The following is a 19,598-nucleotide window of genomic DNA, read 5'->3' on the forward strand; positions in this document are numbered from 1 at the left end:
TTATTTTTGTGTATATGTGATGGAGCCTTTGTCATGTTGCCCAGGCTGTTCTCGAACTCCTGGACTCAAGCAATCCTCCCGCCTCAGCCTCCCGGTAGCTGGGATTACAGGAAGCTCAATTATTTTTCTTCTTTAAAACCTTTTACTTGACGTATTCATTGTTTCATATTTTAAATTTAAAATCCCATAAAAGAAGCCATGTGGCTCCGCTGCAGCAGCCAAATCATGGCACTTGTTTGGGGGCTTCCTGGGGAGCAAGCAGAAGCAAAACAGGAGGTATTTGGTGGCTCGTGTACCTTGTACTTTGCACAGTATTTGCGTGTGATTAATTCTGACTGTGTTGTTTGTGTGTCATTCCTCGCGTGTGTATGAACAGTCTTTCCATTCTTAACTAAGGTCATAAGGGTTGCTCTGGGTTGACTTTGGCTGGGCCCAGGTGTTTGTGCTCTGTGTTGTCATTGCTTTAAGCAGCCTTCAATGGGAACTGTGCTCCATCCTGCTATAATCAACCACCTCAGCAAGAAGAAAGGGCAGCAGTGCCTTGGAACCGACAAGGCATCACTAGTGTTAGTGTTATGTCAGGGCCTGAGGCTACTGATACACCTTGGGAAGGGCCAGGCCTCCAGGTGAAGCGCCTTGAATACCTGGGTCCTCACCACTGGATCCTTCATTCCTGAATCTTGTTGAGACCCTAAGACATGTATCTTCACTCTACACTGGAAAATATAGAGAATGAAAGCTGAGTTGTGATGTCACCATCACCAATGTAACCTCAAATACCTGCTTTGTGAATGTTTAGGTTCTATTGTAACAGCATGTTGGATATGAATCGAGGTTCTATTGTAACAGCATGATGGATATGAATCGAGGTTATATTGTAACAGCATGATCACTCTGAATTTGGATTTGGTCATCTTGGCTATGAGGAGTGTGAAGGTTATTTTGACACTTTGACACCTGCAGTACAAACTGCATTTCAATCTGTCATTTGATCAGGGGAAAATAATGTTTTTTCGTCCCCAAATGCCAAACCCAACCAAGGCAGATGTCTTTATAGGACAATCTCCATAACAGAAGCAGAGAGAGGACTGAAATAACGAGCTGTAAGGGAAACTAAAATTCCCCTGGGCTGGTTCCTAAGTTTATAGGCAAGAAAACAGAGGCCAAAGAAGTAAAGTGACTTATCTAAAGTAACACAGTTTAGTGGCAGATCTGGATTAGGATCAAAACTTTCTGTCAGCCCATACATCGTGCTTTTCACAATTCTTCAGGTTTTAGATTCTGCTAAGCTCACAATCTGATGTTGAAAAGAGGACATGTTAGTAATGACTCTGTCCCTTTATTCTCTTCACTGCTCCCCCACAAAATTTTAAATTCTTGAAATCTTTTGCTAATTGAGATTTTCATCTTGTGCAAACACAGGGCATTTTTGGCAGTTGGAGAACAAAGCAATCCAAGGTAAACAGCTCTAGGCTTTGGATTGGTGTGTAACAAATACGCGTGGCCCGCATGTCTTAAAAATGTAATTAAAGGAACGATTTAGTTATAGTCCACTTTTGAGGGGGGATGTGGTTTTGTGGAGTAACATGTCCTACACTATTCTACCAGAATTTGGAATTTTTCCATGAAGATGTACGGAAATCTGATGTTGAATATGAAAATGGCCCCCAAATGGAATTCCGAAAGGTGAGTTCACCAGATCTGGGTTCCAACCAATACCATGCACGTTAATTACCTGCCTCTGCAGATCCATTGCTGATTAACGTGTGTGGTTTCCCCCCTCCGTTCTCCCTCTCAGGTTACCACAGGGGCTCTAAGACCTAGTGACCCTCGTAAGTGGGAAAGAGGAATGGAGAATAGTATTTCTGATGCATCAAGAACATCAGAATATAAAACTGAGATCATAATGAAGGAAAATTCCGTATCCAATATGAGTTTACTCAGAGACAGTAGAAACTACTCCCAGAAAACTGTGCCTAAGGCCAATTTCAGTTTCTCTGGCATTAGTTCTTTAGAAGATGAAATAAACAAAGGGTCTAAAATCTCAGGCCTGCAATACTCTATACCTGACACCGAGAACCAGAAGCTGAATTACGGAAAGACAAAGGAGATGGAAAAGCAAAATACTGATAAGTGTCACATTTCCTCTCACACTAGACTAACAGAATCAAGTGTGCATGATTTTAAAACAGAAGATCAAGAGGTTATCACGACAGATTTTGGCCAAGTTGTTCTAAGACCCAAGGGGGCAAGGCATGCTAATGTGAACCCTAATGAGGATGGAGAATCAAGTTCAAGTTCTCCCACTGAAGAAAATGCAGCCACTGACAATATTGCCTTCATGATTACCAAAACCACTGTCCAGGTTCTTTCCAGTGGGGAGGTGCATGATATTGTTAGCCAAAAGGGAGAAGACATACAGACGGTTAATATCGATGCCAGAAAAGAGATGACCCCCCGACAAGAAGGGACTGACAATGAGGAGCCAGTCGTGTGCCTGGACAAGAAACCAGTGATCATCATTTTCGACGAGCCCATGGACATCCGATCTGCATATAAGAGACTTTCAACTATCTTTGAGGAATGTGATGAGGAATTAGAGAGAATGATGATGGAGGAAAAGATAGAGGAGGAGGAAGAGGAGGAAAATGGAGATTCTGTAGTCCAGAATAATAACACCTCCCAGATGTCTCATAAGAAGGTGGCCCCAGGCAATCTTAGAACCGGACAACAGGTGGAAACAAAGTCACAGCCACACTCCCTGGCCACAGAGACCAGAATCCCAGGAGGACAGGAAATGAACAGAACGGAGCTGAACAAGTTCAGCCACGTGGATTCTCCAAATTCGGAATGCAAGGGTGACAACGCAACCGATGACCAGTTTGAAAGCCCCAAGAAAAAGTTTAAATTCAAATTCCCTAAGAAGCAACTCGCCGCTCTCACTCAAGCCATTCGCACTGGAACTAAAACAGGAAAGAAGACTTTGCAAGTGGTAGTCTATGAAGAAGAGGAAGAGGATGGCACCCTGAAACAGCACAAAGAAGCCAAGCGCTTCGAAATCGCTAGGTCTCAACCTGAAGACACCCCTGAAAACATGGTGAGGAGGCAAGAGCAGCCCAGCATCGAGAGTACATCTCCGATTTCAAGAACTGATGAAATTAGAAAAAACACCTACAGAACATTGGATAGCCTGGAGCAGACCATTAAACAGCTCGAAAATACAATCAGTGAAATGAGTCCCAAAGCCCTAGTTGATACCTCATGTTCTTCCAACAGAGATTCTGTTGCAAGTTCATCCCACATAGCCCAAGAGGCCTCTCCCCGACACTTGCTAGTTCCGGATGAAGGCCCCACTGCCCTAGAGCCCCCTACGTCGATACCTTCAGCTTCACGTAAGGTATCTTGGTCTGCTGGAAAATGAAAAGACCCAGCTGCTTTCCTAAATCTGCCATAATCACCATTAGCAAAAGGTGTCTTGTAACTTAATTGCTTTCTTTCAGGTGGCTTTTTGTTTTTTTTTTTCTGTTCACCATGAAACCCTTCTTTCATACTTTCTCCCTCACCTTCAAAACAACAACAACTAGGTATCTAACAGCTAATCAATTCTGTTTTTGCCTCTGTTGCTGACTGGTGTTGGGTAAACACAAGGCTGCTGGGTCAGCCATGTGCTGTTGAAATGGTTGCTCTGATACTCACATTAAAATCCGTTTGATCAGTAGTGAGCAGTTGATTCTGTTTGATTCTTCTGATTAACCCCAGTTGGTGTCTCCTAGATCTGTCCTGCATGTAGGGCTGTGGCTTCTCACCTTGAGCTTCTCTGCACATAGTGGGGCAGCCTCACGGATGACCTACTCATGCGCTTCTCCTTCTCTTCCCTCTCTCACTGGTCCTTCCCACAGGGATCCAGCGGGGCCCCACAGACGAGCAGGATGCCTGTCCCCATGAGTGCCAAGAACAGACCCGGAACCCTGGACAAACCTGGCAAGCAGTCCAAACTGCAGGATCCCCGCCAATATCGTCAGGTAGTTTTACCTTAAACCCAATTTTGGATGGACGCTATTTCAGTTAAGCAAATCACTGACTTAGTTTATACCAAATATTGTACTTTGTTTGTAAGATAACGGTTTACATAGAGATCCTGGATCTGGGGGCATGAAGAAAGTCTAAAAAAACCTTTGTTAAACTTTTTTACCAGGCTTTTGCATGCTTGCAATAAAACATCTTTTACTTTGTGACTCCAAACTCCAAATTTTAACTGTTAACACACGGTGCCAGACCGGGTGGCTTTTCTTTGGTGAATGTAGTGTTTCATCTGAACACCTCGGGAAGCAGAGACCAACCAACCTGTGGTTGAACTGCCCTTAACGTCACCACTACTAACGTCTATGTTGACTGTATTGCGTTAGAAGCACATTAACGCTCCGTCACAATGCCCGACCCCCACCCCAGTAATTATCCAGACGCATGGCCCACCTGGCACACAGGAAATGGTAGAGCTGGAATGATGGGACTCCTCTCACAAATGTATTCTTCCTTTCCTCTTTTCCTGTCCATCCTTTGCTATGTACATGGGGGGTTTCTACCAGGTCCAGTAGAGCACAACAAGACTTAGCTCAGGCCTTGAACTGTGTTTGGTTGGTTTCCTTTGATTGAATTATTCACAGAAGGGCTGTGTTGCCAGGCCCTGTGGGTTGATCATGTGACCAGCTTTCTGACAAAATGTCTCCCGCCATCTTTATTTGCAGGCTAATGGAAGTGCTAAGAAATCTGGTGGGGACTTTAAGCCTACTTCCCCCTCCTTACCTGCTTCTAAGATTCCAGCCCTTTCTCCCAGCTCTGGGAAAAGCAGTTCTCTGCCCTCTTCTAGTGGTGACAGCTCTAACCTCCCTAATCCACCTGCTACTAAACCATCGATTGCTTCTAACCCTCTCAGCCCCCAAACAGGACCACCTGCTCACTCTGCCTCCCTCATCCCTTCTGTCTCTAATGGCTCTTTGAAGTTTCAGAGCCTCACTCATACAGGTAAAAGTCACCATCTTTCATTCTCACCGCAGAGTCAAAATGGCCGAGCACCCCCTCCTTTGTCATTTTCCTCCTCCCCTCCTTCTCCCGCCTCCTCCGTCTCAATGAATCAAGGTGCCAAGGGCACCAGGACCATCCATACTCCCAGCCTCACCAGCTACAAGGCACAGAATGGAAGTTCAAGCAAAGCCACCCCATCCACAGCAAAAGAAACCTCTTAAAGGTCAAATCCTATTAGGCACAAGTCGGAGTTACATTTAAAAAAAAATTAACAGTCTACAACAACTGTTTTCACAAGAGAATGTAACATATTGCTGTATCGTTTGAGGCTTAATGCTAAGTATGTGCTAAATACTGGATTAATAGATTTCAGTAAAGCTCGTTCGTTTTGTTTGGTTTTCTTTTTACCTAGTTGCTATAGTGTCTACTGTCAATACTCAATACCTATAAAATGCAGTAAGCATGTGTTACAAAAAGAGGTTCTGGTGGGAGAGAAAGGTGAGTGTGAGACAGGAGAATTGTCTTAAGCATATAAAACATGTATGATTCCAGAATTTTAGTATGTTTTGTATAAAACTATTTTTCATTACGGAGACTAGAAGTGAACAGAGAATTACACAAGTGTGACTATACAAATTGTAAAACAGATACTATAATATTTCCTTTTATTTTAGTGTTATTTAGCTTTATTACAGATTTCTATTTTTGTCAAAACTTCATGGTTCCTTTCAAGATCTTTTTTGCCAAAACATTTTGATACTATAGCATTGTACATTTGAAAGTAGTGTGCTAGACTATAAAACCAATGAACTTCTACATGAGCCCTACAGACAGGCATGTGTAGAAGGCAATTTATCACACCTATTGCACTGCCATGAAAAGTATGTATAATAATTTGCTAGCCCAAGCAAGCTAGTTTTCTTTGCTTGCTTCTTTTCTTTCTTTTTTCCTTCCTTTTTTTTTTTTCTTTTTTAACATGTTGAGATTCTCTAGTTGTTTTCTTTGGCGTATCTAACCCCTTCTTTTGTTTTCTGAGACCTGGTAACCCACGCTCTTGCATTGTGGATTTTAAAATGTACACTCTGTACGGTTCTGTAAACCGGAAAACTTTTGTAAATATATAAATATACATAGACATTAAAATACTGTATGTGACAGCACATAGAGTAGTTTTCCCACACCAAAGTTAATTTTTATGCATGCTTTAAAAGTATATATCAGGACCGGCAGAAATGGAAGTATCCATACATTTTTAAAAAGCAACAAGTTTGCACAGCTAGAGTGTTTTTGTAAATAAATGTATTTGTATAACACAGTCATGTAATATACAGAACTATAAGCAGAGACTTTGCAAAACTAAATAAAGGGCTGCATGCTTATTATTTTTTGTACCTTGTCACTATAACTACTTCCTAGTCAAAGAACGAAATGTAAGTGTTACTGAGTTAAATGTTTTTCCACTTTGAGGGATGTAACCACATCCACTCAGAGGACACTACTTTTCTGAAAGCTCTGGGGTGACTAATGATGAGTTCCTAATAAATTAATTGCAAGTGTGGTGCCTTGGATGTGACCTGTTGGCTCGCTCTCTTCTCTGTGGCTTATCAAGGTGTGGATGACAAAAAGCAAACCTGGATACAGAATTTCCACCCTCAGTTCCTGGAGGGGCTCTTATTATTTTCTCTCTTTTTAAAAAACTTCCGGTAGAAGTAAAGTGGAAATAAAATGTCTTTATCACTTGGCTTTTTTTCTTTTGAGTCCTCAACTTAAAAAATTATTGTTGGCCTAGAGGGAAATACGCTAACATTACACCATATGTTTTCATTTTTTAAAATGGGAAGAAGCCAGGCACGGTGGCTTATGCTTTGTAATCTCAGCATTTTGGGAGGCTGAGGCAGGAGGATCACTTGAGGCCAGGAGTTCCAGACCAGCCTGTGCAATATAGTGAGACCCCATCTCTACCAAAAAAAAAAAAAAAAAAATTTAAGTTAGGTGGGCATGCTGGTGTGTGCCTGTAGTCCCAGCTACTCAGGAGGCTGAGGTAGGAGGATGGCTTGAGCCTGGGAGGTAGAAGCTGCAGTGAGCTATGATCACACCACTGCACTCCAGCCCAGATAACAGAGCAAGACCCTGTTTCAAAAAAAAAAAAAAAAAAAAAAATGTGTTGGGGAAGAAAGTTAGTGAAAACAATAGCAGGATTATGAATTAACCACAGGAAGAATCTCAGGAGACTACTTAGATTCTTCACCTCAGAATGTTTCATTTGGTGATTTCATGTAAAAAGCAAATATTCTTGGAACTCAGTTGTTCAATGTTCCTGAGTTTCAGGCTTACTTATTTCAGGATGCCTCCGCCAGAAATATTCATATCTCTGCTCATTATGTTAATGGCAGTCCCGTGTTTCAGGTGGCACTTAGGAAAGTATTTAGGGTCCAACATTTCAATCATGTCCCATAATCACCTTAATGACATTATATTCATTTATTTATAAATATATCTCATTGCTAATTCATGCCAATTTATTTGCTTCTGTTTATGGACAAGCTGAAAATTCTTTATAAGCAGCAAAACAGCAGATGGTGGGCTCACTTTTTCAGACTTCCCAGAGAGCTCTGGCAAGGTCACAGAGGTGATGGTAATTTCAGCCAATGTCGTGAAGGATGGGACGTGTTCACCAGGTAAGGGAAAACTCCACACAGTCCCATCCACTGCCCTGAGATCCGACCCAGTGCTGCCTGCCTCTTGAGGAAACTGGAGGAGAAACTACCATGATTGGAGAAACCACAGTCAGATGTTGCAAAGACTTCCTATCACAGCACAGACCCAGGAGGTGCCTGTCTAAATTAGTGCAATATAGCTCCTGCCTCGGTACCCATTTTTAGGCCTGACCTAAGTTTTTTTTGAGACGGAGTCTCGCTCTGTCGCTCAGGCTGGAGTGCAGTGGCACGATCTCAGCTCACTGCAACCTCTGCCTCCTGCGTTCAAGCAATTCTGGCTCAGCCTCCCGAGTAGCTGGGATTACAGGCGCCCGCCACCACGCCCGGCTAATTTTTTGTATTTTTAGTAGAGGCAGGGTTTCACCGTGTTAGCCAGGATGGTCTCAATCTTCTGACCTCGTGATCCACCTGCCTCGGCCTCCCAAAGTTCTGGGATTACAGGCGTGAGCCACCGCGCCCGGCCAACCTAGTCATTTGAAACCTTGTTGTACCCTGCCCTCTCTGGCCTCATTAAAACTTCCCCTCCCAGTGTGGTTTTGAAAAATACAGCCCAGGCTCCTTCCTCATCCCACCAACCGAAAACCCAACATGCCCCACACCTGCGGGCCCGTGGTAAAACCCGATGATTAACACCAGAGTCGTGTCAATAAGTTTCCCCTGCGCACATGTTTTCTTGAAACTAACCAATCCACGACCCCCATGGGAAAGCCTAAGGGGAAACGTCCCTGGACCCTGATAGAAGCGTAGCCCATCAGGCTTGCTCACTCTTGGTTGAGCTCTGCTGCCGCTGCCTCCAGACCTCTCATGAAGGCCCCTCGCTCCCCACCCTCTCTGGAATCTGTAAGTAAGATATTTCCTCTGTTTGGTGCATTTTGGTTTCACCTCCTTATTGTGCCTTAGCTGTCCAACACACCCAAACCTAATTGCACCCCACCCCATCAGGGCTTCCCTAAAGAGGGGCTATCTCGGCTTATGGCCACTCTCGACAGGGAAACCTCAAGACCAAGTTAGAAACTGTAACAATAAAAACTCACGATAGCACCTCGGTTCTTTGAATATCTACAGTGAATGATGTTGGGTAGGATGAGCTGAGCTCTTGGGTTTTCAGATTTTGCTAAACTACATTTAACAGACACTCAGTTAAGACAGTCTCTCTCTCTCTCTTTTTTTTTTTTCTTTTAAGAGACAAGGTCTTGCTCTGTCCCCCACAGGCTGGAGTGCAGTGGTACAATCATTCCTCGCTGCAGCCTCAAACTCCAGGGCTCAAGTGATTCCCTTGCCTCGGCCTCTGGAGTAGCTGGGATTATAAGCATGCACCACCACACCTGCCTGTCTTTTAAGTTCACCATTCAGTTATTCACTGTATCTAAAAAGATTCTTAGAAATCAACCATGTGGCTTCTCAGGTTTATTCAACAATCAGTCCATCCAGCCCTCACTGAGCATCTTCCGCACATAGGATGGGATGGGGAAGGCATCTGGCCATGGCATCAGTGCTGCTTTCTGGTTGTGCCACCTTGGGCATGTTTTGGCTTCTTCACCTGTTCATGGAGAATAATAGCACCTACTAAAAAGGATCATTGGGAGGACTAAATACGATGTATACAAAATTCTGAAGACAGAGTCAAACATACGGAGCACTCAAAAGTTAGTGAGGGCCGGGCGCGGTGGCTCACGCCTATAATCCCAGCACTTTGGGAGGCCAAGGCGGGTGGATCACCTGAGGTCAGGAGTTCAAGACTAGCCTGGCCAACATGGTGAAACCCCTTCTCTATTAAAATACAAAAAAATTAACTGAGCTTGGTGGCACACATCTGTATTCCCAGCTATTCAGGAGGCTGAGGCAGGAGAATCGCTTAAACCCAGGAGGCTGAGGTTACAGTGAGCCGAGATTGTGCCACTGCACTCCAGCCTGGGCAACAAGTAAGACTTTGTCTAAAAAACAAAAAAAGTTAATGATGATGATTATTACTGCTGCGGTGACAACTGGGACACTGTTCTGCCCTTAAGAGGCATCAGTCTAGTTGGGGAAAGCGTGGCACACATACCGGGGAGATCAAGTCACAGTTGATGCAGGTGGGGGAGTGCGAGCAGTCCTGGCAGTTGGCTACAGGAGTGCAGAGCAGCGGGCTTGTCTGGTGCTTCACAGAGGTGATGGCACCTGGCACTGACAGGTATAATACAGAACTTATAATAGCGTTACAGCATTTTTAAAGAAGCTGGTTTTCTTTTAATGCTACTTGTGACTGGATTTTTTTCCAAAGTAAAATAGACATTTACACAGATGGAGAAAAGCCAAGGCCCTGGGAATTATGGCTCAGAATTGTGGTTCTTTTGTGAAGTCACACTTGCAGGCTTGGGAGAAGGTGCTCCCAGGTCACCCCAACCCATATTCCCCAGATGATGCTCATTCCTGGGCTTGAATGCCAGGGGCCAGACCCATGGGGTAAGAGGGAAACATCCACTGGGTGCTGAGAGCAGGTCTGGCCACATTTAAAACATAAACCTGGGCCTCTTCCTGAATGCCCCACCTTGTAATTCTAGCTAAGGTCCTCCCCACCTCCAAGGCTCAGTAAATGCAAAGGCATTTCAGAGCAACCAGGAAATTTTTTGGAAGAAGTAGAGGAATGACAGCTGCTTCAACTGAAAATTCAAAAGGTAATTTTGCAAAAGAAGCCAAGTGACATTGTCCAGGAAGCCATATCCCTGGCATTGGGCAACCACTCATTCCTTGATGTATGCTCCTAAGAAGGTAATGTCTGAAAGAATAACCCCAAAAGCACCTCTGAGAAGAGAATCCCAGGCCCTCCCAAGGTGCGTGTCCATCTAGCTCCAAGTCAGGTGCCCACCTTAGAAGCAAATGTTCGCCCTGATGGAACCAGGAAAGTTAAGTTATGCTCACCACTCTCTGCCAAGAAGGCAGGAGAGCTTACAGTGCATGCCTTCGATTTGCACAAAATGCTTAATATTTTAATTGCCCAACGTATTGGGTGGTCCTTAATCCTTGTGTCTGTGAACACATCAGCAATAACTGCCATCTGTTGCCTATTATGGGCCACATAGAATGCTAAGGTGTTTTGCATCTATTGTCTTTTAATCCTCACAAACACTGAAAAAGTTCCTGTCATTTATCCCTCCCCACTTCACTGCAGGACACTGAGAACAGGCAAGAGGTGACAAGTGCAGTATGCACCTCTGGGCACTCACCATCCTGCTTGCGGTGGGGGCTGCTCAGGTTGCCCCTTTGAAAGAAGGTGGCTTTAAGGGGAGGTTTTTCATTCCTGGATCAGACGAATGAGCACAATGCAGAAAATTATCCATTTATGGGATTATTAGATTGCAAATTTTGGTTGCCTCACCTTCAAAAGATGCGTAGGTAGAGACGCCTTCCACTTAAAGGGCTAATGTTCTCATCTAGTATTATTGTTGGAAAGGCGGTGAATCTGGATTGGAACCTGGGATAGGGACTCCTCTTCCCCTAAGCCCCAGGTGGTCAACTACAACTCTAGGGCCCTGGGCTGGGACTGCAGGGAAGGCGTCACCTGCCAGAAAGACCACACCCCAGACAAGCCAAGACCGGCCTAGGTCCTACCCGTACCAGGCCCCACCTCCTCCTGGCCTTGCCACGCCCCTCCAGGTACTGCCTCATCCTGCCCCAGCTAAGCCACGCCCCACCTTTCTGGTCACACCCCTCGAGGCCTCACCACGCCCCTCCTGCTGGTGCCTTCGGGAACTTCAGCTGCTGGAGATCAGGGTAAGCGGCCCCCAAGTGCCTCCTAAAAGGGTTTTCTCAAAGTTCGGCTTCTCGGCAGGGACTTGTGAGTAGGCAACTCAGCCTCTCAGTGTGATCCTTTGAAATTCAAGGATAAGTCTCAATTCCAGTGGAGCCAAGCCCCCTTTTAGTTACAAATGTTTTGTACGAGATGAAATTCCTTATGACATCTCCTACCTACTCGCCTAGTTTCAAAAATAAACTACAGTGTCCTAGTGGCACTATAACAAAGTTATCATTATTTCCATGCCATGCACGCACCCATCTGCAGAATTCAACACGTTCAGAGACGAGTCGTACTGGGGACTCGAACGCTGTGAATGGCTGGTAACGTGACTTTTCCCAAATAGCAAATGACTTTGTTGAAAGCTTTGAACAAAGCAGAATACGACTCTCCCTCACTTTACACGTTGCTGAAAAATTTTATTGCACATTTTGAGGCTGCAAAAGTATTTATAAAATAAAATTGGCCTCTACACTCAGATCATTATAAGCAGGGTTTTTCCTTAGGCAGATGTCCAGTGGGACGTGACCAGGTCGTGCTGGGGGTGGGGGACAGTTTTTCCTGGGCAGCTGACTGTAGGACATCCCGAATCAGCATCCCTGACCCCTACACACTAAATGCCAGTTTTGCCTCCAACATTGGGACAACTAGAAAACTTTCCACAAATACCCAAAACTGCCTCTCAAGGGTGGCATTGTTGTGACTCAGAACCACTGGCACAAGATAATGAACAGGGGCCTCACTGTTGAGTCGGGACAAACCCTGAGGGCATAAGGACCCAACAGGGAATCTCCAAAGTACCCAGCCCAGTGACCCCTCCCTGTGTAAGAACAGCCCTTAGGGACACATGGAGAGCCGGGGGTGCCTCAGTGACCTGCCACTCCCGGGGGATTTTCAGGAAGCCCATACTGGTATTAGCATTTATGTTCTTTTCCTTCATGCCTGGAAGACCAAATGATTAACCAGGAAAGGGCCAGGCAAGGTGGCTCATGCCTGTAATCCCAGCACTTTGGGCGGCTGAGGCAGGTGGATCACCTGAGATCAGGAATTCGAGACCAGTCTGCCCAACATGGCAAAGCCCTATCTCTACTGAAAATACAAAAATTATCCGGGTGTGGTTCTGTGTTCCTGTAGTCCCAACTACTTGGGAGGCTGAGGGAGGAGACTCGCTTGAACCAGGGAGGCGGGGGTTGCAGTGAGCCAAGATCGTGCCACTGCATTACAGCCTGGGTAATAGAGTGAGACTCCATCTCAATTAAGAACAAACAAAAAACACATGAAAGGAACCCAATCTCTAAGCAATTGGCAGGAGGGAAAGAAGAGAACATCTTGGAACGATGAGTGGGAATGGATGTCTTAGGGTAGAGTGCTGGAGCCCTGGGCTTAGCAAGATGGAACTTGGTACCAGGAACTTAGAACCAGGGCCCTAGCCTGCCACAGACACCCTCTCATTTCTGACTTAAACATGAAAACCTCTGGAACAGGTGATCAGTGGGGGACACCCCTGCAGGGGAGGAACCCAAGAAAGCTGGACCCTGTACTGGGGATAGGCTTAGCTGGTGTTCCAGCTTCTCAAACCCGTCTGCACACTGCAATCCTCGAAAAAGCTTTCAAAATGCTGCCGCCTGGGCCCTGCCCACAGATTCTCATTCAAGTGCTCAGAAGTGCTGCCTCAACAAAGGGAGGCTTTTAAAATACCCCCAGGTGATTCTAATGGGAAACCAAGACTGAGAACCACAGTGTCCATCTAGAAAGGTGGAGGCCCAGGTGTAGTGAGAAGATGCTGTCCCTTAAAAGTAAAGGTGACCGTTACCAACTACAGGAGATCCGCGCTTGAAAAAGTACAGCTCAGCCAGCACTTCTGGATTTTTTAAAAAAACTTTCCAACTGTTTTTAAAAGAAACAGTTGAAATGTATGGACTTAATTTTTGTCCTCTAGATAGTGTCACTTGGGGCATTTTAGAGTTTGGCTTTTTGTTTTGATACTTCCAAACTGCAGGGACCTTCCACTGTTGGCTAAGTCTGGAGCCTGTTTTATTTGCCAGGAGCTAATGTGTATACAACTGCCCTTGAACTTGGAGTAATTTAGGGATTAGATTTCAAGAAAGTACAGACATAGCCCTTTCCTTAGCCTCTGGAAATTCTAGTAGTCCCAAAAATGGTTCCTAATACTTGACTGAATGAGACATTTCATGCACATTTGTTACAGAGGTCCTATTAATAATGCATATCGTTTTAGTGATGTATTTCAAATGTTCCTCCAGGCTTCTATTGGACATAGTGTCAATAGGCAAAGCCGAAAATCAGAAGTGCAGAGCCACTCCTTGAAGGAGAGAGATTCCGGGAGGGTGGCTCATGCAGCTATGATATGGGATCTGAGGATAGGGCAGGAGAGTGAGGAAACGGATACTCGTGTTCCCAGCAGAGGAACCCTGGGCAGGAGAGAGCCCATCCCAGACTTCAGCCTTGCGAGGCAAGACCCCGGAGCATGGCATGGAGGTTCCCTGCCCATCAGGTTAAAAACATAAGCAGCACTAGGCCCAAACCAACAGGTCCCCTCTCCTCTCCAATTGCCTTCAGTGTGTCCCTCACGGCTCAGAGGTTTTGCACTTTCAGTGAGACCCTCCCCAACACCACCAACATCCACCCTGCACGTAATCCTGCCCTTCAGCATGTAGACAGGTTGCTTCTGCTGCTTCACCACCCTCAGCCCTTCCTCAGTTTCTCTATGTTGTATGCATGCCTAGTCTTCACCCCCTGCTTCTCCCACTTCTCCTGGTTCTTGAATCACCGTGAAATGATTACCTCTAGTGTTACCTACGTCTCTGTATCTCCATACCTAGGACACACTTTTATTCCTTGTCTTTGGCTTTATTTAAAGCCTTTACCTACAAGTATTCTATGTGAAACAAATGAGATGAAAGCCCCTTTCTATGGATGAAGGACAGTAGGGACCAACCTTGTATCATTACCGGTCAACACCTCTGCCAGGCAACAAGAACACAGATGATCCCCAATGTTGGGAAGCGGCAGTCGAGCCGTCCTGTCTGCAGAAGACATTAAGTCCTTCTCTGCAGCATGTTGATTGGATCATACTTTGTTTGAGCCAGCATTAAACGTAGTATCCAGGACTGCTCCTTAAAGAGATTGGATCTAAGATAGTACATTAGACAGATTTAGGATTGCAGATGGATTAGAAATTGTATTAGTCCATTCTGGAATTGCTAAAGAACTACCTGAGACTGGGTAGTTTACAAAGAAAAGGTTTCACTGACTCGCAGTTCCACAGGCTGTACAGGAGGCATGGCTAGGGAGGCCTCAGGAAACTTACCATCGTGGCAGAAGGTGAAGGGGAAGCAGGCACGTCATATGCGGCTTGAGCAGGAAGAAGAGAAAGCAAAGGGAGAAGTGCTACACACTTTTAGACAACCAAATCTCGTGAGAATTCTATCATGAGACAGCACTGGGGGGTGGCGCTAAACCATTAGAAACCACCCATGTGATCCAATCACCTTCCACCAGGCCCACCTCTGACATTGGGGATTACAATTCAACATGAGATTTGGGTGGGGACACAGAGCCAAACTATATCGGAGACCTAAGATTTCTTAGATCTGTAAGGAAGCCAGAATTTGTCTTTGACCTGTTTGGTCTCCTTCCTTGAGTGTTATCCCCTTTGTGGTTTTGGGCTCATCTGACCACACACACCAGGGTCTGAGTCTGGGGCCTCAGCCACCTCCTTCCTCATATCCCTGGTGTCCTCTGGGCTGGAAAAGGAGGTCTCTACTCCTTTCTGAGAAGTGCTTTTTTTCACCTGACATCAACTCTAGGAAGCTAAGCCAAGAAGGTGTATTTGATTCTCAAACAGTTGGCTAACTTACTTGGAAATGGAGTCAGGGAAGAAGATGTTCAGGAATAACTAGATCATTGTACAGTGATTGCAGTTGCACATTCTTCAGTCTCACAAATGAATAGAATCCATCGCACAGCAGAAGTTGCCCTGCCAGGCCTGGCACACTTTCCCCATCCTGCAAAAAGAATGTCCTCTCACTGAGTGACTCCAGAGAAAGGGGGCCTGACCTCCTCCTGCCCCTTCCGTCTAAAATCCCTCAAAGGAGACACTCCCAAGGTCAAGTGTGGCATCCCTGCCCCACGGAATCTGGCGTCTCCTTATCTTTCAGTGGGGGCCTCACCCACCTGCCCGCGGCTCCCTCTGGCCCAGCCACCCTGTTCTTTGGTCTGCTCCTCCTCAAGCCCCAGCCACAAGCTGCTTCCTGTGCCTGGAATGTCCACCCCACCTCCTCCTCATCCTGACCTCAGCTCACACGCTGCTCACTCCAGGAAACCTGGATCCGAAACCTGGATCTCACCCTCTATGAGTTCACCCTCCTTCACAGCACTTAGTGGAAACTAAAACAGACAGTGGGGGTAAGTGGTGGTCAGTAAATTATTAAGTGCAGGAATCAATGTCTGTATTACACACAGAGGACCCCAAGGCAGGACCTGCCAAAAATCAGGAAGGTTCATATTCTTCTGTGGGGTGCAGGCTGGGGGACGAGGCATGAGGGGCACGTAGTTGCTACTGTTCACGCCATCCGCATTTAACACTCTTTTAAGACTTGAGATTGAAGACTCCTTTAAGAGGCTGCAGCATCTCAGGAAAATACTGTTCACCTGCTGCCATCTGGTGGTCACCTGGAACTTGTGCACCTCGTTGAATTTCTCAACTTCCTTTATCTCAGTTTTTGCTGCAGCTGTATTATATAGTTTCAAATAGCTAGAAGGAGGATTTTTTTTTTTTCCGAGATGAAGTCTTGCTCTGTCGCCCAGGCTGGAGTGCAATGGCGTGACCTCAGCTCACTGCAACCTACGCCGTCCGAGTTCAAGTGATTCTCCTGCCTCAGCCTCCCGAATACCTGGGATTACAGGCGCCCACCACCACGCCAGGCTAATTTTTGTATTTTTAGTAGACAGGGTGTTTCACCATGTTGGCCAGGCTGGTCTGGAACTTCTGACCTTGTGATCCGCCCACCTCGACCTCCCAAAGTGCTGGGATTACAGGCGTGAGCCACCGTGCCCGGCCAGAAGGAGGATATTGAACGCTCCTAACACAAATGAGAAATGAAGATGATGAATATGTTAATTACCTGGATCTGATCATTATACCATATATATATGAAACCATCCCTATGTACCCCATGAGTATATATAATTATTTGCCAATTAAAAATGTTTTAATGTACAATGTACCAGCCATATGCAGCTGTAGCCCCGGATAAAAATGTGAGGCGGTTGGCATTTGTCCTCAGCTTGGGGCTTCTTTTCAGAAGTCCTCTGTGCCTTCCATCGTTTCTATCTTTGGGGGAAGTGATAAACTGAGATACCAGAAAACTGATGTGCTTAGGAAGAGGGCAACAATTTAATCAAAGGATCAAGTGTCAGAGGGCAGATCCAAAGTAGAATCTTCTGGGAATTCAAACTCCATGGGGCAGGAATGGGAATCCCCGGGAGGCAGTCTGCTGACCATGAGTTTGCTGTTCTTTCATTTCCACATTTTGGAATTTCTGGAGGAAGTCTTGCTGTCCACCACAGGGCTGAAGGAGCTAGAAGCTGTAAGCGTGTGGATTAAAAAGTATGTGGATTAAAAAGCACTATTTGGGAGGCCAAAGCAGGAGGATCACTTGAGCACAGGAATTCGAGACCAGCCTCAACAACGTAATGAGACATTGTCTCTATAAAAAAAAAATTAATGGTGGTGTGTGCCTGTAGTCCCAGTTACTCAGGAGGCTGAGGCTGGAGGATCACTTGAGCCCAGAAAGTGGAGGCTGTGGTGAGCCCTGATTGCACCACTGCACGCCAGCCTGGGCAAGAGAGTGAGACCCTGTCTCTAAAAGAAAAAAAAAGGTATAAACTGGGGAAGGTCCTTACTCAGGTAAGCTAACCAAAGCAATGGTTCAATTCAGAAAAGGTAGTTAGGAGCAGATGATGGTGTATTTTATCAAAATCTGAACAAACGTCGGCAGGCAGAACCTGCTGGGCATGTTCCATCTCTTAGCTTGCACATTGTGTTTCTAGTTGAGCACCTATGACTGCATTAAATTCTGAGCAGCAGCTGCCCATGGTTCACTTGATAAAGGCTGTCTTCAAAAGCCCCTGAGCCTCTTCCACCTGTGCAAAAGCTAAGCCATGTAGCCACTGTTCTATACTTGTGCAATTGCTATTTTGGACTCAGACAGATTTATATATATATCCCTGTCCCTGACACATTTCCACCTGTTTGATTCAACTGACCATTCCATGTGCATTTAAATAAAATCCGAAATTTTTCTAGGGCCTGCAGCCTCTGTCAACATCACCAACTTCACCTGCTACTCCACAGTAACGTTTTGCATGATGAATAAGCAAAGACATTACCTGTGGATCAGTAACTCTCAGCTTGTGGGTAACCGTTATTCTCTCCCAATGCCATAGGATGGTTGGGGGAGCTATGTAGAATTTTCTTTCATCTCTTTTTTTTTTTAGAGACAGGGTCTCGTTCTATCACCCAGGCTGGAGTGCAGTAGAATGACCATAGCTTACTGCAGCCTCAAACTCCTGGACTCAAGTGATCTTCTTGCCTCAGCCTCCCAAGTAGCTGGGACTATACAGGCACACTAAGTTTTATTATTATTATTGTAGAGACAGCGTCTCACTATATTTCCCAGGCTGGTCTCGGATTCCTGGGGTCAAGCAGTCTTCCCTCCTCAGCCTCCCAAAGTGCTGGGATTACAGACATGAACCACCACATGCAGCCCTGGAATTTTCATCTCTAACAGAGAGTCACATGCTACCAAAGAAGTTAGTGCTGCTTGGGGGTCTGTTTGAATTTCTACTGTCAGTTCTTCCCAAGTCCAGGCTCTCAGACATTGGCACTATGTGAAGGCCTGGGCCTGGGGTGGTGTTATTTCAGATGTGCTCTGAGTTCTCTGTGGCCTCTGTTGACTTCCCCCAGCAGAACTGATGCCTTAAACTTCTGGAGACCACAGCTCTACCTTGGAGGTTCTTAACCTGATGTGATTTTGCACCCCCAACCACCCCCAGGGGACATTTTGACAGTGTCTGAGATGTTTTTGGTTCTCACAGCTAGGGTGATGGTGTGCTACCATTATCTAGTCCGTAGAGCCCAGAGGTGCTGCAGGACAGCCCCCCACCCCCACAATAGGGAATGATCTGGCTCAATGTATCAGGTGTGCCCAGGCTGAGCAGCTCTGCCTTAATTCCACACCTTATTTGTTGGGTGTTTATATCTCTTTCATTCAGATCCCTGTGAGGACAGGGATGGGGTTTGACCACTTCTGTTCTTGGCCCATGGAAGATGCCAGTGAGTGAGTAGGTGGTGTCATGTTTTATACTCAAAAGCCATTCTCTTTTAAAGAAATCCTACACTGGCAGCTGACTCTAACATAGGGTGGCCTCAGTAGGGGAAAAAGGAAATGGAGCATCCCATTCCTCATTTGCAAGTGGCCACCTTTCTCTCTTTTCCCTCCCTCTTTTCTTCCCTCTTTTTCCTCCCTCTTTTCTGCTTCCAAGTTTCACCTCTGCAAACTTTTGCCCTTCCATGTTTGCTTTAATATAAGTTGCCCTGTTACAAGCAGGGTCAAAATTTCAGCCATCACAGGGTGCAGAGTCCTGTCCTCACATCCCAGTACTCAGAATGGGAATAGGAGGCAAACCCATGGCTCTTCACTGTAGCCACTGTGAGAATTAACTGTGGGCTTTAAAAGCTCATCAGCCCACGGTGAGAAGTTGCCCAGGATTCTGAAGCTCAGCTGGGATGGGGAGCTATTGGGGTGACAAGGGGCTGCTCTGCACACCTCTGCCTGGCTTTGCAGTGGGACAATAGCATCAGGCTGGAGCAAGTGGCCCGAGGAAAGAGGTCTCAAACCTACCAGCATCATGGCCCCTTGGAGAATCAACTGAAAGCAGTGGGCCCTCTCCTGAGGCCTGTTCACAGTTTTGACCATATTCCAGCTCCCTGAGCTAAGAATCCCTGATTTTTGTTTCTAAGTGGCCCCCCATATTGGGAGTAGATGGCATCAGGGGAG

At 45.8% G+C, this 19,598-nt stretch overlaps 1 protein-coding gene across 22 annotated transcripts in view; it reads left to right on the forward strand.

Moving 5' to 3' along the window:
• Positions 1-6,590, forward strand: part of KIAA1217 (KIAA1217 ortholog) — a 380,568-nt gene extending 373,978 nt beyond the window's left edge. For 17 of the 22 annotated variants that reach the window (XM_054522069.2, XM_054522071.2, XM_054522074.2 and 14 more), the window contains 4 exons: positions 1,609-1,686; positions 1,799-3,397; positions 3,900-4,022; positions 4,746-6,590. In XM_054522069.2, coding sequence (XP_054378044.1) covers positions 1,609-1,686; positions 1,799-3,397; positions 3,900-4,022; positions 4,746-5,243 — 2,298 coding nt within the window. In that variant the 3' untranslated portion in view covers positions 5,244-6,590. Of the gene's footprint in view, positions 1-1,608; positions 1,687-1,798; positions 3,398-3,899; positions 4,243-4,745 lie in introns of those variants that run through there. The other 5 variants (XM_054522083.2, XM_054522082.2, XM_024253414.3 and 2 more) reach the window with 2 other exon arrangements.
• Positions 6,591-19,598: the final 13,008 nt, after the last annotated feature.

This window comes from Pongo abelii, chromosome 8 (assembly GCF_028885655.2).
Source record: "Pongo abelii isolate AG06213 chromosome 8, NHGRI_mPonAbe1-v2.0_pri, whole genome shotgun sequence".
Classification (NCBI taxonomy): Eukaryota; Metazoa; Chordata; class Mammalia; order Primates; family Hominidae; genus Pongo; species Pongo abelii.